At 37.0% G+C, this 23,580-nt stretch overlaps 1 protein-coding gene across 26 annotated transcripts in view; it reads left to right on the forward strand.

Annotated features, from left to right (window-relative positions):
- The window catches only part of Epb41l3 (erythrocyte membrane protein band 4.1 like 3), a 173,103-nt gene that overhangs the window by 124,487 nt on the left and 25,036 nt on the right, over window positions 1–23,580 (forward strand). For 19 of the 26 annotated variants that reach the window (XM_047525964.1, XM_047525956.1, XM_047525961.1 and 16 more), the window contains exons 6-12: window positions 4,667–4,742; window positions 7,234–7,452; window positions 8,190–8,277; window positions 13,242–13,394; window positions 17,845–17,942; window positions 18,647–18,822; window positions 22,085–22,305. In XM_047525964.1, the coding sequence (XP_047381920.1) occupies window positions 4,667–4,742; window positions 7,234–7,452; window positions 8,190–8,277; window positions 13,242–13,394; window positions 17,845–17,942; window positions 18,647–18,822; window positions 22,085–22,305 (1,031 nt within the window). The remainder of the gene's footprint in view (window positions 1–4,666; window positions 4,743–7,233; window positions 7,453–8,189; window positions 8,278–13,241; window positions 13,395–17,844; window positions 17,943–18,646; window positions 18,823–22,084; window positions 22,306–23,580) is intronic. The other 7 variants (XM_047525957.1, XM_047525968.1, XM_047525974.1 and 4 more) reach the window with 1 other exon arrangement.

Consider the following 23,580-nt stretch of genomic DNA (forward strand, 5'->3'; position numbering starts at 1 on the left):
GTTAGAACCATTTAATATTAGATAATATCCCTCCAAAAGTCACTGTCTTCTTGATGTTAGTCTGTTGATGATTTATACAATCAGACATTTACCATATTCTTGAGATAAATTCAATATATCCACTGATCAATTAGTTGAATGGAAATAGTTTGAGGTTGAAGGCAGGGATATCTACTGTTGTGATAAATAGACGAAAACGTGTTTTCTTGTTCCAAGGAATCCTAGTAAAAATTTTGTGATGACAGATATGTTCTAAAGATCTTTATATGGCATTATTAAAAGCAGTAGTGAAAAATCATAGTGTTCTATGTGCATAATGTTATCATGTGTACATCTAATTAATGAAATGTCCAGCTGATTAGTAATTGCAAAGTACTTTGAAAATATATAAAATGCTCAGGAATAAGTCATAATACTGTTCAAGGAAAGGTGGCATAAACTGGCTTGCGTATTGTTAATACAATTCCTTTTCCCCTTTAACGTTCCATTTATGCTATCTGCTATCTTCTTGAGACACAAAAGTTAAAGGTATAATCTAAGTATGAAATGTAAAGGATATTTTTTCATCATGCAGGTTAGTCAGTCACATGACTCTTAAAAAAAAAACTATTGTTGCAGAAGAGGAGACAAAGGAAATGGGAAGTTATTAAAAGTTTTATTTAGCATTTTTATGTATCTTCTTGTTTCCTATGGACTAAAATGTCCTCTTTGTACAAAATTTGTATCCCACCAGAGCAGAGAGGTTATCACAGTTAATGAAATTATTTACCAACACCCCCTCTTTCCAGAGATGACAAAGGATCCTTTTTTATGCTGATCGACAGTAGGCCTCTAGACAGAGATCAGTCAGAGAATGGAGATCAATTTGAATAACATTTTAAGTTATAAGTTTATGATACATGGCAAATTCTGGAACCAGAGTTTGTTAATAAAAAAAAAAAACTCTATCTCTAGTCATGTTTAATGCATGCCAAATCTTAAAACCTCCAAAAATACTAATTTTTTTGTGATCGTAAGTAAAGCTTATTTATAACATAGTAATTTTCTGACATAGACTATATGGTCAATAATAAATTCATGATATAAATACAGTCTATTTAGAAATTTTAAGATTTGGCAAGCTTTAGAAGAGTAGAATTAGAAATTTTTCATAATAATGAACTCCCTTCAATGCCACAATTTCTGTTTATCATAAATTTACAATTTAAAAATCCTACATCAGCATTATAGAAATATTCATTTTAATGTGTTCCAGCTGTTTCATTTCCTGTTTCTCACCAGGGCCCTCCTCTGAGCAGATGTGGGGCTGCAAGTCACTCCTGGCATGAATACACCCTCCTGAGTGATTTCTTTCTGCCACTTTCTTTATAAGGATGTGTATTTGAACTTTAATCTTCTTTTCTCATTAATTCCTGGTTTTATGCCTTATTTCACTGACTTTTTTTTTTCTTGATTGGAAAATAGATTGTAGTTTCCACAAACTTTCCCTTCATTTCAAAATAATGCCCTGAAAGATCTTATAGTTTCTTGGGTTAAAATCTTAAGATATGTGGATTCCTTGCTAATAGTGATTTTCACTGAGGTCCCAATACCTACCTCTGTCAAAAACGCCAAAGGATTTTAATAAAACCACAAGTTCTAGACCATAATCCAAATCTTAGGAGTAGAAATCTCTGGGGTGGAGCCTAGAAATTGGCATTTTTTAACATGTTTTTCAGATACTTCTTAGGCTCACTATAATTTGCAACTTGCTTTCCTAGCCTGAGGATTTTTGCATTGTTGTTTGTACTTTTATTACTTACTATTTTCCAACTTAGAATTTTCACCCTGATTTTATTATACGATTGTTTTAATTACATTGCCAGACTCTTCACTGGAATCAAGGCATACTTTGAAGTAGATGAAAATTACAAAAGAGCAATAAATCCATTTCCCATAACTAATCCATTACTTTTTATTTCACTTGAGGGAAAGCCAACTCTCATTATGAGTCTTACTGGCAAGCGGTAAAGGGATCTATTTTAGTAGGAAGTGAGCAGAAATCAATAGTAAAGTGAAATCAAATTGGACTAATTTTAGAATAAGAAAAGGATTTTTTTGAGAACAATGGAATAAACAACCACTAGAAATATATTTGATGAGCAGATTTTATAGCTTATAATTCTTACAGCTGATGTTTCAGTAATATTTTGACTAGTTTACAATATGATATTAACTACCCAATAATATCTGATCCTTTGATGAGTCCTTTATAGAACAGGTAGAGTCCCTGGCATGTGGAATCTCAAGTGTGATATAAATGGTAGCATCAAGAATAAACTGGAAAGAATAAATGGGTCTCTGTCTTTTATAGGGAACTGAAGGAGCTAAATATTGCACATATATGAGGAACATTACAAAGAAAGCAGCTAAGAAGTACTTAATAATACTGCATCTTTTTTGGGATGAAGGCACTTATGGAGAAAATGCAGTTTTCAAAAGTCATTTACTTGGGGTGGGGAGAGCATTTGGAAGTCATTGGAGAGTAATGAAGCATAAGTACTCTTTTTATTATTAATTTTCTTTATTTTACAGACTGTGTTTTGATTCATTGTACACAAAAGGGGTGCAACTTTTCATTTCTATAGTTGTGCACAATGTAGGTTCACACCATTCATACATACACATAGGGTAATACTGTCTGTTTTATTCTACTATCTTTCCATCCCTCACCCCCTCCCACTCCATTTTCCTCTACACCATTCAAAGTTCCTTCATTCTTTTCTTCCTCCCCCAGCAGCTCCCCCATTACATATCATCATCCACTTATCAGAGAAAACATTCTACCTTTGGGTTTTGGGCTTGGCCTATTTCACTTAGCATGATATTTTCCAACTTCATTCATTTACCGGCAAATGCCATAATTTTATTCTTCTTTACAGCTGAGTATTATTCCATTGTGTTCATATACCACAGTTTCTTTATCCATTCATCAGTTGAAGGGCACCTCAGTTGGTTCCAAAACTAGCTATTGTCAATTGAGCTTCTATGAACATTGATGTGGCTGTATCTCTGTAATATGCTGATTTTAAGTCCTTTGGGTATAAACCAAGGAGTGGGATAGCTGGGTCAAATGGTGGTTCCATTCCAAGTTTTCTGAGGAATCTCCACACTGCTTTCCAGAGAGGCTGCACCAATTTGCAACTCTACCAGCAGGGTATGAGTGTACCTTTTTCCCCACATCCACACCAACACTTATTATTGCTTGTGTTCTTGATAATAGCCATTCTAATTGAAGCGAGATGAAATCTTAGGGTGGTTTTAAATTGCATTTCTCTAATTACTAGGGATGATGAGCACTTTTTCATGTATTCGTTGATCACCTGTATATCTTCTTCTGTGAGGTGTCTGCCCATTTCCTTAGCCCTTTTATTGATTGAGTTCTTTTTATTTTTGGTGTAACGTTTTTTAAGTTCTTTATAAACTTTGGAGATTGGTGCTCTGTCTGAGGTGTGTGTGGAAAAGATTTAAGTACTATTCTTTAAGGTCCCAGAAGCATGGCTTGAGAGCACACCCATGGTATGAATGGATGGAAGCCAGGGAGCCTGGGACTTTTCTAGTAGTCCATTCAAAATATAAGCAGGGCCAGAGGAACTTTTAATGTGTTTCTGGGGTGAAGGCAAAAAAATATAAATAGTGTCACAGAGAAGCAATGCCCAAACTTTGGTAAATTATTACATTTAAAAGCCAAAATACCAATGTGAATAAGTTAAAGGTGTGATTACACAGATAAAATAAAAGTAGAGAAGGGAAAAGGATTTTTTTCATGTTTATTTTGATAACCATTCACAAAGATAGTATCGATGAGATATGGAGCTTAGTTAAGACTAAATAATGTTTCAAGGATATGTGTAGCCAACGCAGAGTTAGGTACCTGTGCAGGAACATCTAGTAGATCCTCTAGCCTGCTGGAGTAGATGCCATGGGATAAAGAGTGGTACATTGTAAAGAAGATCTGCCCAAGTCACAGACCAAAGGGGTGTAGAATTGGGTAATGGGTAATGTGTAGTAAATAATTTCAAGGTATGTATTGCATCAAAAATTTCCCTGAATAAGAAAAGAATGTTCAACAGTCAGCAGAGCAGCCCACTTACTAAAGCAGTATTCACTACAGCAAACCGTTCCATAAAATAAAATATGTCGACTAGTCCCTTGGCATTTATTATAATAGGATCTGACCTGTAACAACAAAACAGAGAGCACAGAGAAAATGGGAATTAGGTCTGTAGTGCTGGTATGTGAGCTATCCAGAAATTCAAAGCAGTACATCTCATCATTTCCAGACTTACCTGATAGAGGATTATCCATATCATTCACTTTCCCTCACCCCTCTTCTTCCTGAGGCTTATCTTTGATCCTGGGAAAGAGAGGAAGTTTGATCCATTTCCTTCCTAATTAGAAGTACCAGTAAAGGATTTGATAGTAGAGAAGATTAGAAACTAGATGAGGTATCAGACTTATCTGTGGATTTCATTTAACAGAGGTGCCCTTGTTTTCTATTAGTGATCAAGCTGCCTTGGCTGTTAATGCTTGGAGTTGAGGTGGTTCTAGCAATTAATTAGAATCCTAAGTCTAGGGGAGTTTTCTCAGGTTTTTAATCTGATCATTTCCCCCTCTATTTTTACAGGTGGTGCTTGGCACTTTTCATTTAATGTGAAATTTTACCCACCAGACCCCGCCCAGCTATCTGAAGATATCACCAGGTATTTGAAAATTGCCACTTGCCAGATACAAATATATACCCTAAAGCCATGCCCCTAGTGCCCACAGCCTACACAGCAGTTACCACTCAGTTAATCCCTGTCAGGGGATTAAATCACTGATTGGGTTAAGACTCTCACAACCCAGTCATTTCTCCTCTGAATCTTCTTGCATTGTCTCACACATGAGCTTTTGGGGATACCTCACTTCCAAACCATTACAATACTCAAATGGCAAACAAAAGACAACTGAACGAGAGCACACATCTGATGAGAAGATTTGCCAAATCTATCTGTTCACAGTTGTATCTTTGGTGCTAGGCTGATATTTCCGGCTGCCTGACCCTGATGGGAAAACATGCAAAATTGAGATACTGTCATCCACCCACCACAGTCAAATTGGATGAGATTCAGCCTTGAATGATAAAGCAATTCTTAATGTCCTGCTTGAAAACTTAAGAGTCAAAGCATCTTTAGATGTTTATGCTATGCATATAATCAACCTGGTACCTCACAGCTGTCTAAAAATAAATTTGAGTTAACTTTTCATGCCCAGTGTATACAAGAAATATGATTAATTCATTTCTGAAATAAAGACATTAAGAAAAGAATCTAACATAAAAATATCGCAGCTTGGTGGCTGAATTTAGAGTGTGAAAAGGGATTCCCTTTATAAAGCCGAGCTGGGTAGGTTAGTCTGTTTAGGCTGAGACCACAAAATACCAGAGATTGAGTGGTTTTAAAACAATAGGAATTTTCTTCTTATGTATCTGGAGGCTGAAAGTTTGAGATCAGGGTACAAGCATGGTCATATTCTGGTGAGAGTCTGCTTCTATGTTGCAGACCCCTGGCTTCTAGTCATGTCCTTCTTGGTGGAAGGTGTCAGGGGTCTCCCTCTGGTCTCTTTCATAAGGGTACCTGTTCCATTCTTGAAGTCTCTATCTAATCATTTCTGAAAAAAAAAAAAAAAAAAAAAAAAAAAACCTCTAATCCATTACCTTGGGGACAGAATTCCAACATAACTATTTGGGGGATGGGGATGGGTCCCCAAACATTCATCCTGTTATTCTTGGTGTGCTCCATGTCTTCCTAGATGATCCTACATTCTGCTTTAGAAACTCTGACTGTTGTTCTGTTTGGTAGTAAGTTTATGATCATGCCAAATGATTTTTTCCTGTGTGTAAAGATTTTTCTGTATAAGGCTCATATCCTTCTTAGTTGTTCATAAAAGGGAAATGACCCAAAACAGCTTTAGTCACTCGCTATGAGTGAAAATAATTTCACTTGACATATTAGGAGAACGGTAGTAATTAGTTCCAGAGGATTTCTTTTCAATTGGCAGTAAATCAGAGAAAATGTATAATTTCTTATAAACAGAGGCACTTTTTTTTTGTCCATATTGAAGAACTCTTTCATTATTCATTGTTGTGGAACCCAAATATACCTGGAAAATTTAGTGTGTGGTTCCTTTCTATCTTCTTGTGTTGTTTGTAGTGTCTGTTAAATGCTTGAGAATTTTTACATCTGCGTTACATGGATTTTACTTACATCAGCACCAAATCACACAACAGGAGCCCTTAAGACTTTATAATAAGTCTGTTCCAACAGACTAACAGTTCTTTTCTTATATGGAAAGTGCATGATAGGTATTATTAATACTCATCAGTGTTAATCTTGAGATCTTTTGCAGGTGGTATTATAACTGTAAGTATTAAGAATAAAATAACAGAGAAGGCAAATCAGCTATTAATGGAAATACTTTTATCATATGACAAAATTATATAAGAAATGTTTTCTATTTCTTCAATTTAAAACTGTTTACTTACAGTGACAGTATTTTCAGATTTTAAGTTAGTAGTTCCTTGAAACTAATATTCAGATCAGTTAGATTGTAGGGAGATATCTAAATAAAAAGAAATAAAACAGGAGAAAGCATTGTTTTAAAGAGGTGATGTCATCCAAAATGTAGGAAATTGAGAACAGAGTTTATGAAGTCAGGAAGACCTGTCATCCAGATATCAAAATGAGACTTCTGTAAGGCTAGGGGAACCTAATAATTATGTGTAAGAGCATCATTTTTGTACTATATTCCCCCAACCAAGGATTTCTGAGAGTGTTTTGAAGACTACCCCTAAGACTTTAAAAGTTATTTTATTGATATATTATAATTATGTATAATGGTGGGATTTGTTATTGTATATTCATGCATGCATACAACATAGAGTATATGTTTAGATTTCTTCCATTGTGGTTTATTATGACCATTGCCACCTTCTAGATATCCTTTAAATATTATATTTTGTAACCTAGTATTTTCCCCTTATATCTAGATCAAATATAGATGAAACAAATATTAGCATCTATAAATGGTAGAAAATGTGTCCTGGAGAGGTTATTGGACAGGAAGAAATTGTTTACCTGGTTTTTACTGAATGATCTCCTTTTCATGTAGCCTAATGCTGGCCTTTTGTTTTGACCTTTTGGCTCCTGGAAGGTACTACCTCTGCCTACAGTTGCGTGATGACATCGTGTCGGGAAGGCTGCCCTGCTCCTTTGTGACCCTTGCCCTGCTGGGCTCCTACACAGTCCAGTCAGAACTTGGAGACTATGACCCCGATGAATGTGGGAATGATTACATTAGTGAATTTCGCTTTGCACCAAACCACACTAAAGAACTGGAAGATAAAGTGATCGAGTTGCACAAGAGCCACAGGTCAGTGACAGGAAACCCTGAGAGCATGCATTTAACTTGTGCCTTGATGGGTGAGCATCAGTTCCACAGCCTGTCTCGTCCCAGTTTTTGTTTCAGTACATTAAGGATGGGACTCTAGCAGAGTGAGTCTGTACATGGGAAAGTTCTAGAGTAGGTAAGCTTTCCCTCAGAACATCCAGGCATCTATTTGTAATGTTTTCCTTCAAAGCCATTTTTCTTGTTATTCTTTTCCCATACACCAGCTGTGTATCCCTTACCCTGAATGCTTGGGCCCAGAAGTGTTTCAAATTTCAGATTTTTTCAGACTTTGGAATATTTACATATACATAATGAGATACATTGGGAATGGAACCCAAGTTTCAGCACGAAATTCACTTATGTTTCATATTCATCTTACACATGAAGTTAACTTATACACTATTTATACTGCACCTGGGTTTTGACTGACCCATTTCATGAGATCAGGTGTGAATTTTATACTTGGGGCATCATGTTGGCACTCAAAAGTATTCAGACTTTAGATTTTTAAATTAAGAATGGTCAACCTATTTCTGCCAGTGCCTCAACAGATGTTTTCTTATAAATTAGCAAGGAACTAAGTGGGAAATTTGGTAGGCCAGCCAGATAAAGGACAAGAAGCTAACTGATATGAAGAAGGAAAATCAACTAATTGCTTTTTCATTCTAATGAATCAGAAAGAAAAGCAGCCTTGTAACACATTTTTTTTTTCTTATCAGAGGAATGACGCCAGCAGAAGCAGAGATGCATTTCTTAGAAAATGCCAAAAAACTGTCCATGTATGGAGTAGATTTGCATCATGCCAAGGTATGCATTTTTAGACCCCCCCCAACCATTTTATTTAATTCAATGCTGTTACCATATTTCTTACTTCAGTGAATGTAATGGAAATGTTAGGGGTGCAAATTTCTGTTAGCCTTGTAAGCCCTACTTCATGTTAAAACAAACAGAGTTCTTTGGTATTTACTGGGGGGTTTGCTCTTCATGGCTCAAACTCACTTTGCCCATGGGCTAAGCCTCCTGAAAACCCACAGTAGACAAACCTGATTGCCTGGTGATTCAGTTGGAAGCTTATCGTGACCAAAGAATCTCTTAGGCCCTTCTGCCTTCTCTGCTCTAGTGGTATCTCTCATTGTACCAACAAGTACTTTTGCTGCCTCTGGACCCTGACTCTGCCTTTCTCCTGAATATGTTCACCTTTGCCTGGACTTCTGTGCTCTTTCATGTCCATCTGTCTGTCTGAACTTGTGTCAGATACTGTGTATGCACCATCATGTACTAGTAAATTCATGTTAAATTTTAAGAATTCTATCTCATTTAAGCACTCTGACCTGGAACTAGTACTCTGAAATAAGATTATTTTTTAAAGTCCAACCAAAATTAGTCATCCTGGCTAAGAATTGCCTGCTGACTGATAATGGGTTCAGTGTTAGAGAGGTATCTTAGTAAGAAAGAAATTGTAGGACTTCAGTGTTGAAGACAAATACAGCAGCTTTGACTCTGTCATGCTTTTTCTAGAATCTCTGCACTTCTAAGAAGTGAGAGAATGAGCATGTGGACTACTAATATTTAAAAAGCCATGGACAAAAGTCCTATGAAAATATGGGCAAGTTTTTATGAGGACTTTTATCAGCAAAACATATGCGATTTGTTAGGTTTCTAAAGATGGATTCTGATGTTTTGGCTGTATTCAGAAGGTCAATATTTAAAGTTCAGAGATAGTTTCTTCTGATTAGGGCTGACAAGATAATATCACTTCTGCATAGGGATGTAGATTTGACCTCTGATAGTCACCAACTTCATGGTCTCGGTCTCACAAGAATGTGCAATTACAGCCTTCCAGGCAGGCAAGTGTCTTCCACAGTCAGTTTTAGGTCTAGAAATGAAGAGCAGTTTCAACTGTCTGTGTTCAAGCAAACATCTCAACAACATTAATCACCAAATGGAAGAAAATATATGATTTGTAAGATTTGTCATTGCTCTTTGGTTAATGTTTGGGAGCAAACGAATCCTCAGTGACTTTGGACAGAAAAACAGTGGCCATTGAACCAACGTGGGCTTGATTGGGGATGTCTGTGTGTGAACTCCTACATCACAGGGAAGGAACACTTCCAAGGTCTGAACACCAGCTGAGTTTTGTCTGAGGGCATGTGCTGGTATACTAAATGGCAAGTTCTTTGACATTTGTGTGTTATTACAAGAGCAGGTATAGCTGTTTACTGGCCAGTTTTTAGTTGCATGTTTTCTCTTATTTTGTCCTTGGATGATGGAGACATTTTCTCTCTTATGCCAAGTATAGGTTAGGGTAAGAATTTCAAAATAAAGATAAAGAACCAGATAATTAAGTGTTTAGAGATTTCCCTAGGTAGCTAAAAGATAATCAAAAAGGAAATGAAAGTAGCATGAGAATTTGAATGAATTTGAAGCTATTTTTGAGTTATATTATGCACTTCGATGCATTCACTACCTCAAAATAAACAGATAAATAAATAAATGATTAGGATGTACATTGAGGGAAGTACAACTTAGGATGTATCAGTGTTCCCTTCAGTAAAAACAAAATCACTGCACATTGCTATAGCTACTGAATTAAAATGGATGGCTGCTTCGTCATTCAATAATATGATTTGAAATTATGCCATTAAGAAGAAGGAGAATTAAGGAAGTGCAAATGCAGCCCATTATAGGATTTTATCTGAATATTAAGTATAACAAACGATTCATAGACTCCGTTTTCTCATGCAGTCACACTCCATCATTTCAAGAAGGAAATTTACTGAATTAAATTAGAGCCAATTTCCGGTTATGAGCTGGATGCTTCTCTTTCTATTGATGGTATGAAAGTCCCTGAGCTTTATGATCCATTTAAGCATTCTGAATTGTGATCATGGACTCCACAGCTCCATATGAAGAATAAAAACCCATATTAGATGAAGGTCCTATGTTTTGGATAACCTATTCCAAAAACTTTTTTTGAAAAAGAAAAAAAAGTTAGGAAGTCTGTCTCTGCTTGTTTGTTGCTTAATGTTAGTTTTAATAGACTTTGTCAGAGTCATTTATTTCATGTAAGACATGAAATACAGATATAAATCCCTATTGTATCCCCCATGGATCAGGTGATACTGAAGGATAGCAATGTGTGAGCCACGATTCTAAATGAAGGGAATGTCATAACCATTTATTTTCATTGTGACAGATTGAGACTTTCCAGGTCTACCTCAATGCCCCTGATAATGGGAGTATAAGTGGGTCTGTTGATAGTGAAATGGACCTGTCCCCAAGAAAAACTTGATAGCTTTTAATACTAAAGATTTATCCAACTAACTCAGTACTCTGGTCGTCAATGGCAGAATATTTGGTAGGAAACATTTTTTTGTCCCTGTGCAATTAAAGAAATAGACCCTTTCATCCAATGAAACACCTGACTTTTCCTGCCGTTTTCATTTAATTTTTCTTTCAGCAAACACGTATTAGTTTGAAATGGGCTGAGTAGACCTGTGCTGGCCATGAGATTACAACTATAAAACAGAGCTGCTGCTCTTAATCAGCATACAGTCTCCAGGGGAAGGAAGACAGGGGATCTTATTTTAGGACCATTTAGTAAGGGTCTACTCGTGATAACAGACTGATTTGGGACCAAAGAAACATGTTGGAGGATCCAAGAAATGGTGGTGTTTGTTCCTTCCTCTTGTTTCCCATGAGGGGATATTGTTTCCTTGTGATCAAGGACACTAATGGTGATTTAAAAATAGATAAAACTGAAAAAGGTTTTAAATGGCCTTTCCCTCTGTGGACCAAAGGCTATTTCCTAAACTTACATTCTATATTGAAAAGAAAGTGAACCAAAGGGCAGTTATTCAAGCATTCTTCCTCATGCCTGCCTTTCTGCTCCTGGCAGGAGGTGGTCATCTCTGAGGGGTTGGCAAACAGAATGGCTGGTTCTCAAGAATACCAGCAACTTTAACTTGCCTGGTCAAAATAGCCCCTGATAAATGGTGGGCAGCTTCTGGTCTTTGGGTTCCCTAATTTTATTATATTCTAATATCCTGCCATCCCAGAGTTCCACTCCTATAGAGTAATTCAGGATCTAATGGAGTGAAATGTTTCCAAGGTAAGATATTTCATTTTAAACAAGTTATATTGTTAGTAAACTTCCTGTTTCCCAGAGATGGACCAATATATTAATGTTCGATTCTGGTAATGTCCATCTTATGCCGTACATTGACACGATTTAAGAAGTACCTTCCCACCATAAACATGAGTGACAATCTCCTGTCTGAATTCTTAATTTTTCCCTCTCTGCCTTGCTATATTGCAGAGTAATTCAAAGTCAGGGACAGCCCTTCCAATAATGAGAAGACCTGAGTATAAGGTGTGACCAACCCATGACCTTTCTGACTTCAGCAAGCAGGTGTACCAGGAATTGATTCTGTGCCTCACATGCGGCCCTGCCTCTGTCTTTTTCACCCCATTGAAGGCCATGTGCATTTTCATTTTACCCAGATTTCAGTGGAATGCAATGTTTAACAGGAACACACTAGATACAATATACTTCTTGAGCTTAAGGTAACAGCAGATGACCTCTGGACATCACACATTCCTGGGGAAATTACCTCAAGATGAAATGTCCAAGTAGCAAAAGCAAGTTGCAATTATAATAACATCCCATTTTTTGTTTAAAAAACATGTAATCATATGTGAAGTGTATGTGCATTTATGTATAGGAGTCATTATTTAGTGTGATTACAACTGGACAGTGTTTTCATGTATAGAGGTGTATTGGGGGAGTAGATTTATATTTTTTAAAAACTTTCATATTTAAATTTTTCCTTGACAATAATAGCAAACAAAGGTTTAGACTCTTTTCAAAGTAACAAGACCCAAAATGCTCAAAGGAAAGGAAAGTTCCCCTCTTTTTATTTTTTTCAGTTTTTTTTTAGTTGCCAATGGACCTTTATTTATTTATTTATATGTGATGTTTAGAATCGAACCCCAGTGCCTCACACATGCCAGGCCAATGCTCTACCACTGAACTACAACCCCAGTCCCAGGTCCCCTCTTATTAGTGTCCATATCAGCTAAAAGCCCTGCCAGGCAGCATGTGTGTGGCTGAGACTCCATATCTCAGTTTCCTCATCTGTAAAATGGGAATAATAGCAACCATCTCAACATAGCATAGTGAAGATTGGAAAAGTTAACATACATAGAACAGAGCAGTGTCTGACACTCCATAGGTAAGAAGTGTGTGTTATGGTTATTAATACATAGCCCTCTGCTTGGCCTTTGCTCTGTGCAGCATTTATGCCATAAATCTAAGATACCTGGGTGAACAAATTTTATTCCAAAAAGTCTCAACAGTGAAAAACTTAAAGTTAAAAAACTTACTTAGCTGGGCGCAGAGGTGCATACCTGTAATCCCAGTGGCTTGGGTGTCTGAGGCAGGAGGATTGCAAATTCGAAGCCATCCTTAGCAATTTAGCAAGGCCCTGAGCAACTTAGTGAGACCCTGTCTCAAAATTTAAAATAAATAAAGAAATAAATAAAAAGGGCTGAGGACATGACTCAGTGACTAAGTGCCCCAGGTTCAATCCTCAGTACCAAAACAAACAAACAAACAAAACTTACTTAAGTGTAATACTTTTAAAAATGGGTCTACAGTATTTTTCATATTTAATTATTCAATTGTCAATTCTGTCGTGATTTAGATTTCGTACCCAATAAAAAGTGGAAATAACTGAGATACTGATATACTGCTTTTTGCCATTCTCTAGGATTCAGAAGGAGTAGAAATTATGTTAGGAGTTTGTGCAAGTGGTCTGTTGATATATCGTGACCGGTTGCGAATAAACAGATTTGCCTGGCCAAAGGTTCTAAAAATTTCATACAAACGGAACAACTTTTACATTAAGATTCGGCCAGGAGAGGTAAGTAGGCCTTCATTTGCATGTGCATTGGGAAAAAAAAGATCCATAATAGCAAAGAATAATATAAATTTTCTGCTCACAGATTCCAAGCACCATGGGACATGGTGAATTATGTCTACATCCTGAAAGAATTTGTTGTAGGTTTGTCCAAAAAGCAGCAATAAATAAAATGTTCTCTTCTTTATTATGTTGTTCTAGTTGAGCTGCATACACTAATTGAGAGGGTTTTTAAAAACATATTTTAATATAAAATCAGGATTCATGAATAATTTTTTGTGTATTTCAAGCTGTGATGAATAACTCTCTTCCCTTTGTGTTCGGCTGCTGTCCTTTCCCTTTTTATTTTTTCTGCAAGTCTGACTGTACCCTAAAGTGAATAGCTAGAGGTAATGTGCTTCAAGGTACAGGAATGATTAGAACAAAGGATGAGGTGGTGTGTATTATGTAAATATTCCAGAGCCCAGTGCATATCCAATGTATTTCTGATTTCTTTTTAATCAGAGAAACTAATAAAAGAATCAGAATTATTAATTCCTACTCCTTGGGCAGCAGTCTCCATGATCAAGTTATATTTATATATTCCTTAGTGACTTGTACATAATAAGTATTATATTCTACTTGCATTTGTTTAAGAAATAATTAATGAATATCTCCAATTTCTAATTGGTGCCTTAATAAACTAGAAGCAAACTCCTTTATATATAAACTCATATATATCTCTAAGAATTTTCTTGTACAATGTAGAGTTTTTGCTGCCTTCAAAATCTACATTTGCTCTATAATTTTTTTGGTAGAAAATGCAGTTTTAAAAAATCAGAAGATAAAGCCAACAATCATGTTTAATATAAATGTAATTTATATTAAATATTTTATATAGTAAATAGTTGTCATAGACAACTGAATAATCTGTAAGCTTTTCATTTAAATATGTTGAAGCTATACTGTTTTAGAAATACTTTCCAAAAATTGTATGTGAAGCTTATAACTGATATGTGTTCTTTTTAATTCATTGAACAAATATTTATTCAGTGAGCATCTGTTTATTGTCAGGCTCCATGGTGGGCATTGGATAGAAAGAAATATGACCTTGCTTTTTTCCTTAAGAGATTTTTCTAGCAGAGAAATAGACTCAACACTTGAATAATAAAACCATGATACAAGAGAGATGATGATCCATAGAAAAGGAGCGAGTCTCCTGTGAGGCCGTAGGAAGAAATGAACTAGTAGACAGTAGTGAGCCATGGAGGGGTTTAAGCCGACACACTAGAGGAACATTTTGGAATGATGGTTTGTTTCTCAATGAAATGCAACTACTGAGCGATACCATGTGATAAGACCCAAATCATGGTGTGGAGGGAGCAAATTTTGAGACATGGGTTTCAGGAGCAGAACCAATAGGTTTCAGAGACAGGATGGAGGAAGGGATTAAAAAAGGGAAGAATCCACATAACCATAGGGGTTCCATTTGGATGACTGAAGTTGATGGAGATGATTTCCAACAAGAAAGAGGAAGCCAATCTCAAAAAACCAAAGGCCTAATGTTTCCTCTGATATGCAGATGCTAATTCACAATAAGGGGGTGGAGATAATAGAGGTATTTTGGACTGGACAGAGGGGAGTGAAGGGAGGGTAGGGGGGCATGGGGGTAGGAATGATAGTAGAATGAATTGGACATTAATACCCATGTGCATATATGATTACATGACCTTTGTAAATACATCATGTACAACTAGATGGATGAGAAGCTAGACTCCATTTGTGTATGATGTGTCAAAATGCATTCTGCTGCCATATGTAACTAATTAGGACAAATAAAAATCTATTAAAAATATATAAAAACTAAAATAAATTTTAAAAAGAGAGAAAGGGTGAGAATAGAGGGAAAAAGATTGAAATTCCTTTGGGACTAATTTTCAAGAGGCAAGTCTTGCATAGTAAGGAATTGAACAAAATCATCACCCAATGTACGTATTTTACCCAAGGCCAAGACATGGGATAAATTGCTCAAAGAGTAAGGGAAGTTGGAGAAGAGGCTCTAAAATAAAAACTCCGGGCGACTCCACCATTTGATAGAGGAACTGGTAGAAGAGAAACAGGGAGATTAAGAAAAATAGTCAAAAATAAAAGAAGGTAGAACAAACAATTAAATGAGGAAGAAGAAGGGACAGAGGCTCTCAGATAACAGGTGAGTTTCAGAAAAAAAGTGGCTCACCAGCAGTGCCATCTGTTCCAGAGAAAGGCACACACGGTGCAAACTAAGGAAAGCGTGTTGAACTTGACAGGTCCCATCATGACATGTAAGAGTTCAGGAACGTGTTAGGAGCACCTGCCAAGGGTGCACTGAGGCAAGGAGTGAAGTAGCAGAGGTGGCAGGTGGAAGCTTAGCAGTGAGGAGTGAGGCAGGGTTTGGTTCTGGCTGAAGCAGGCCCCAAATTGGCTTCCCACCCTGTCCTGTTTTACAGTCATATTTATAGGCAGAGAAAAATGAGAATAAATTCTTGGTGGCATACAATACAGTCTCTGACGAGGTTGAAGGAAGTAGGTGCAAAGCACAGAGATAAGCATTCAAAAAGCCTAGGGGCCTGAAGCATCCTTGCGTAAAAACGGATGGCAGTAGGACACTCTTCCCACCAATAAAGTTAATCTCATAGAAGTAGAGAGCAGAGAAGTGGTTACTAGAGGCTGCAGGAATGGCAAGAGAGGATCAATATATCCAGGGGTGCAGTTGGACAGAGGAACGTTCCTTAGTTCGCTAGTGTAACCGTGTGGTCAACAACAATTAAACACGTTTTAAAATACCCAGTAAAGAACATTTTGAGGGGCTGAGGAGATAGCTCAGTCGGTAGAGTGCTTGCCTTGTAAGCACAAGGCCCTAAGTTCGATCCCCAGCACCCAAAAAAAAAAAAAAAAAAGAACATTTTGAATGTTTCCAACAGAAAAAAATGATACATGATTGAGGTGGTAGATACACCAGTTACCCTGATCTGATCATTACACATTTGCGTATATGTGAAATAGTACATGGTACCCCACATATATGTACAATTATTATATATCGCTAAACATTTTCAATAACTTTAAAAAAAGAGAGTCATTCTTCCTGGCAAGTTGCAACAGAAAGCAAGCTGCCTGTCTTTGTAGGTCCTGGCCATAGCACAGTGTGTGGGGCATCTTAGATGCAGGATGGGTAAATGCATAATGCTTTAGTCAAGAACCACAGTACTTTTACCTTGACTGGGTCCTTCGGACAGCAGCAATTTTTACAACCACCACTGCACGTGGATGTCCAGAATGAAGAAGAGATTGGGAAAGGCACTTGTGGTTGGAGCAACTTGTGATGTAGTTCCCAATTCCCCAGTCATCCTCAGCAAGCAAGAAATAAAGGTCAAACGTGATCTTGTCTCACGTGCTGTGCACATGATCCCGCATCCATGTTTTTTTTTGCCACAGAGATAACTTTTGCTGGTGATTGTATCAGTAGTCCAGTTGTTTTGTCATCCTTTGGATAAACCTTTACTGTTTAAGATGGTTGCCCTCTGGTGGCCTGATGTATACTGTCTTCAGAAACAAAATTATTGTGCATCTGCAATAATCATATTAAAATATATTATGCAGAAAATCAAATTAGATAATCCATCTTGAAAAACCAAATGGCTGATAGAATATCATATGAAAACATACATGCTGGGAAATATGAAAATGTGTTCTCCCAATCTCTGTTTATGTATCATATAAACAGATGTTGACATTTAACATTATAATCCATAGTGGAGCACACAGATGAAATCAGCAATATCTCACACCAAGTCATTGTATACTTAGGAAATATGCATATTTCCTGGCAAGATCCTGGGAAAAAATGTCATTTCTTTTTTTTAATTATTTTTTTTTAGTTATAGATCAACACAGTACCTTTATTTTATTTATTTGTTCTTTATGTGGTTCTGAGTATTGAACCCAATGCCTCACATGTGCTAGGTGAGCATTCTACCACTGAACCTCAAGCCCAGCCCAGGAAATGTCATTTCTAAGCATGTTGTAGACTATAGCTATACATACTTTATTCATTTTTGCACATTCCAGCTGAAGTCATGTCATTGAGAAACCATGAAAATAAGAAAAATGGGATCAGGACAAGTTGATCTTTGGGAGAAAATCCACTTACCTTACTTTTTTGTGTTTAGTTTTCATAAGATCCACACTGGTGCGGAAGGCATTTACTGCATGCATGACACATTTATCTACCCTTGCCACATTTTAAAGAGGTAAATGTGATTATTTTTTAAATGAATGTGTATAACATGGATTCCACATATAGCAATTGATTTAGTGAGCAGAGGAAAAAAATCTTATGGGTGGCATGATTTTGTAAGTCATTTGTGAAGCATCAGTTATTCATACTTTAAAACTTGACTCTACCCATAAATATATATGCTTTTTTTAAATTTAGTTTGAGCAATTTGAAAGCACCATTGGGTTTAAGCTGCCAAACCATCGGGCTGCCAAGCGTTTATGGAAAGTATGTGTTGAGCACCATACATTTTTCAGGTAGGTAGAGATCATTTGGGGGTTGGTTTCTGTTCTTTCCCTAAGGAAGAATTGGAATGACTCAATCACTTATACTAAAAAAGTTTGAGGGGAAGAGGAAAATATAAACATCCTGTCTATTCCTTCAAGTTCATTTTCAATAGATATTGATAGGAAATCCTGAAAGTACTTCTGAATAAATTTAAAGGATTTTCTTTCATTTGTATTTTACTCATACTCTTTTTGTAAAGTGTCTTTTTGTTGTTTTTATAATGTCCTCTTCAAATATCCAGTCCATTCCTTATGGTTTCAATAATTTCTTGACATCCTGGACTCCTTTATGCACACGTAGTATAGTACTAGACCCAGCAGAGTTATGGCTACAAAATAACAAATTATCATTCTTCTTCACTAAACCATCTATTTAGTTGCTCCTTGGGCTTATGGAGCCATGGATTCTCTAGGCTTTCTAGACTCTCTAGTTTATGAGATAAATATTAATGTTCATGCAGTCTAACCCAACCCCTATCTTACTTATATCTTGTCTCTAGCATCCCTTATTAATATATACTTCATGACTTGATAGCTTTTCTAATAAAAATCAAATCCATTTAACTACAAGTTGCATGTTAAACCTCTAATACATGCAGCACAGTGAAAAGTTAGAAAAGCATTCTGAATATTTGACTTAATGATCTTTCTGGCACTTTTCTTTAATATCTTAGACTATTGTTACCAGAAGCACCTCCAAAGAAATTCCTAACCTTGGGTTCCAAGTTCCGTTACAGTGGAAGGACGCAAGCCCAGACGAGGAGAGCCAGTGCACTGATTGATCGCCCCGCGCCTTACTTTGAACGCTCGTCCAGCAAACGTTACACCATGTCTCGCAGCTTAGATGGAGGTAGGCATTGCTCACTGGCTCTTAATAATTGCTAGTAACTCACCAGGAAAGCGTACCAAACTGTCATGAGCTCTGTATAAATGTAGATCCTCTTGGATGTTATGAAATGGAAAGCAGCCGTGGATCTGAGCTAAGTGGGAGATTGTGAAAATCCCCACCTCCAAAAATAATTCCTTTGTCTGTCTGTAGATGTGTATAAACTGAGATAAATTAGGTACTTTGGGAATGAGGAGGGTAACTTTCATAAACCAGTACCCCGAATTTGGAGAAAGGTGGTGGAGTGGGGAACATTGCTATACAAGTGCTCTCTGCTGTTAAGTTAAATGGGTGAGTCAGTAGATTAAGACAAGGACCAGAATGGTGGCACATGGCTGTACTCCCAACAACTCAGGAGGTTGAGGCAGGAGGATTGCAGGTTCAAAGCCAGCCTCAGAAACTTAGGGAGGCCCTAAATAAAATAGTGAGACCCTGTCTGAAAATAAAAAATAAAAAGGGCTGGGAATGTGGCTCAGATGTTAAGTACTCCTGGGTTCAATCCGCAGCACACACACCCAACATACACACACACACACACACAAACAGGGACAGCATCACTCAGATGACCTTCCTAAGAAATAACAACCAGGAATTTTTAGTCTGTTTTCATGTTGTCTCTCAGCTGTGTATTGCTGTCTGTAGTATGAGGGAAGGGGGCTTCTGCCACAAGGCTTGCCAACTGTAGTGACACTTGCGAACTGAGTCGTGGCCAAACTTCCATCTTCTAGTTCAGAGCACCTGGAGATTAGTTGTTCTTTAAAGACCCATCCTGTGCAAATGAAAAGTGTTAGGTTGCTAGAATGCACATATGATTTTAATGAGGAAGCAAAAGCATAAATAAAATAAATAAATGTTACAGGAGCCTGGAATCAACTCTCTCCCTCTGTTTTTTGCATCTGCTCCCCAAAGAATCTCCTTTCCCCTGCTTTTGCCACCATACCCTAGTGTAGTTGATGGGGGTGACATATTTCCTGAATCCCCTGATGAAAAAGACAGAATTTTCCTGATGGCATCCTTTAGAAAACTGTTTATAGAAGAAGTCACACTGGTATTGTTAGTGCTATATTTTCTGTGTTATTGCTAAAGTGAGAACAGCACTCATCTGGCAAGAAAAACTCAGGGAGTGAATCCAGACTCTTGTCTTCTATCTGGATAATGGTTGGCAAATGATTTCAGCTCTCCAGGTCTGAAGTAGTTTCCCAGAAAATGGGAGTTAGACCATCTTCACACACTTGTTGTAAAAATATATGTAGAAAACAGTCTTGGTATAAATATAATTATTTCAATAATTATATGGATGATTATTCTTACATTTGTGAGCTGGCCTAAAAAGTTCATTACAATTAACTCTGTATCTGTGAGTTCCAAATCTGCATATTCTTTTTAGAAACTCGTATCTACACTGAATATGTACAGACTTTTCATCATCATTCCCTAGACAATACAGTGTGACACTATTTGCATAGCATTTGCATTGTGTTACTTATTATCAAGAGATGATGTAAAACGTAAAAGAGAATGTGCAGTTACATTCAAATCCAACACCACTTTATATAATAGAGATGTGAACATCTTCGGATTTGATATCCACGGTGGTCCTGGAAACAATTCCCCAGGGATACCAAGGGACAACTGTACCATTCTGTATCTTCTAAGATTTGCAGAATACCAAACCTAGAGCCAGCCCTCTAGAATAAAACATTGATCAGAACTGTTAAGCTATTGAATTTCTCTGATATAACATTGAAGCTCTTCTTTTCACTTTGTCTCATTTACTCTACTTTAGAGAATCTCTGTTAACTATTGGTACATTCTCTGTGTCAGTGCTGAGGAACTTTTATAGAATCACACCTTTCTTTCCACCATCCACTGTGTTCAGTGATGTGCACCCAAGGGAGCACATTTCTCGTGAATATTATTTTCCTCTTGACCTTTTGTGTGATAATGACTTTGGAGAAGACAGAAGACATTTGCGAAGTCAATGCACTAATCTCATGCTGTCTCTTCCTCCCTGCCCAAAAGTGATGTTAGTATGTGTTGTCTCAATCTTGGTGGTTCCTCTTCTCGTATGTTTTCTGTGCTGCTGAGCTGGCTGCATGTTGGAACATACATTGCTTTTTTGCAAGGCAGCAAGCATCTTGTAGAAAAACAGCCCAACTGGTCTCATACAAGCTTTCTCATTCATATAAAGATAGATAAAATATCTTAGTGAAATATTTTAGTAAAGCAGTTTAGCCATCAGAAGGATTTCAGAAAGGATTTCATTTCAGAATCCTTTCTTTTATTTATGTTTTAAAGCTCCTAAAAGATGAACACAGATTATGTTTTGTCTGTGATCAACTGCTGTGTATTAGAAAAGCAGCATTTCTTTTTCATGATATCCAATTTTTATAATATTGAAAATGTAAAATAACGAACACCAGATTTTAACATCGAACTGAATTTAGCATCTCTTCACTGAGATATTTTAGCTGGTATGAAAGGCTGTATCTTATATCTCTTATGTTTGCACGCTCTGCATTTGCATGAATTTCATTTGGCAGCATTTGTCTTGTTTTCTCAAAATATTAGAGATGTGAATGAGTATATGTGCATCTCATCATGGTAGACTGTTTAAAATGCAGTGGATATTAAAGCATTTCTATACTTCACTTGAATGGAATTACCATCAGAATTTTATAACCTCTGCCACAACATGGTTAATTTTCATTATTACCCTTGGGGCTTTTATATCGTAGGAATGTTAGATTTTTAAGCATTTGGAAATAATGAGACCAATTCAAAGTTCTTTGGTGAATAGTACTTCCAAAGATGTGTTCAAATTCAAGTGTATTAGAATATTGTCCGCTGCTGTGAGTCGTTGAACTTGCCACTCAGTGCCTGGTGCTGGTGCCCAGCCAGTGCTTTTGGGTGGGGGGTTGAAGGGAAGCCCAGTTTCACCTCCTTCTACTCCCCTCCAGCCCCACACACACCCTCACTAGAGAGCATGAGAGTGGCTGAGCTTTATTCTGGCCTTCAAGACAAGGGCATTGAAATAATTTTAAAAACTGAAAAATACAGGCCTAGGTGGAACAGGAAGTCTATAAGAGTGCTTAGATTCTTTTTGTGTCAAAGCTGGTATTTTGTAGTGGTATTTTCTTTCTCAGCAATGGGGACACTGGTGTTGTTGATCTCTCTTCTACCTAACTATTTCAGATCTTATTTCTCCAATTGTATTTGCTTTTAGCATCAGTGAATGAAAACCATGAAATATACATGAAGGATTCTATGTCTGCTGCAGAGGTTGGTACTGGCCAGTACGCCACAACAAAGGGCATCTCTCAGACCAACTTGATCACCACTGTGACTCCGGAGAAAAAGGCCGAGGAGGAGCGCGACGAGGAAGAGGAGAGACGGAAAAAGGCCGAGGAAGCCACACCTGTCTCGGCAGTCCGGCACGAGGGAAAGGTACAGCTCCCAGGCTGCCTCATAGAGCTTGCTCCAGCTTAACAACGCTCAGTAATGCTGAGGATGTAACCAGAAATACGTTAAGCTTAGGGTAGTTCATAACTCAGCACTAGTTACCTTCATATGTCAGTTTTTAAATTACTATTCCTGTTTCAACATTTTTCCTCTGCAAGTTGCTTTCTTAATTTTTTGAAATTTTTTATTTTAACAAGAAATGTGCTACATAAGACTTTCAACAGCTGTCCTGTCTGTCTCTCTTAAAAATACTTTGGGTGGTGTAATATGCATTTCTTTTCGGGCTCTCATTTCAGAACTATCACTAAAGCTATTTTCTTTGTTTCTGGCCCCATTCTCCTACCCATGGTATATTTTTTCTAGATACACAATAATCACATCACCATTCTTCTAACTACAAGTATCACAGCCTGTGTGTTTATAATTCGTCTTTCTTGATCTTACAATTACAATCTGATAAGGAAAGGAGTTAGTGGCCATATTTTAAAATGGGATATAAAGGCACAAGGTTGCACAGGAAGTTGAGAAGTGGAGTTGGTGACATTTTCTCCAGATGTTTTATTCATTGCATTTCATGACATCATGTGCCCCCCCCACCAAATTAGATTTCTTCTTAAACACTTTTTAAATATCAGGTTTATTTCTGGTGACCCAGCACTATAAAGCAAGTTTTTAGAACAGTTTTAAAATTCAGCACATTGAAAAGTTTATGCATAATAATCATGGAAAAGCAGAGCAGCTCCTTGAACATATAAGTTCATAGAGGAAATAGGGGGAGAAAAATGCTTATGTCACCTATGGGTTATCCTGAAATGTGAGTTCCTTCTATTCACAAGTGCTCACTAAGTGGGCTTTTCAAATACAGATGGGTGTGATAGAGAATCACCATCTGTGACTCATTAGAAGGATATTTCTTTCCATAATAATTTTAACAGCAACATCTAAATGGGGGTAGATCAACCAATTAGTAATTTTTATAGTCAGAATATTCCAAGTGACCCAATCCATCATTAAATTTTGCTCTTTTAGGATAAGTTTTCTTTATTTGCCAAACAGGAAGGAAAAAAAAAAAAAAGGACAGGGTAGGAAATGATGGCAGGGATATTTGGACACTTTTGTTGCTTTGTTCTAAATTTCATTTTCACACTCTTCCTGTCAGTTAAGTCAAGGACTGGTTTTCACTGGGACATGAAATGAAGATAATATACCTGAAATGCAAAGTATCATTTTTATACCCAATTACTACAAACTTTCTCAAGA

This window comes from Sciurus carolinensis, chromosome 15, assembly GCF_902686445.1.
Source record: "Sciurus carolinensis chromosome 15, mSciCar1.2, whole genome shotgun sequence".
In the NCBI taxonomy this organism is placed as follows: Eukaryota; Metazoa; Chordata; class Mammalia; order Rodentia; family Sciuridae; genus Sciurus; species Sciurus carolinensis.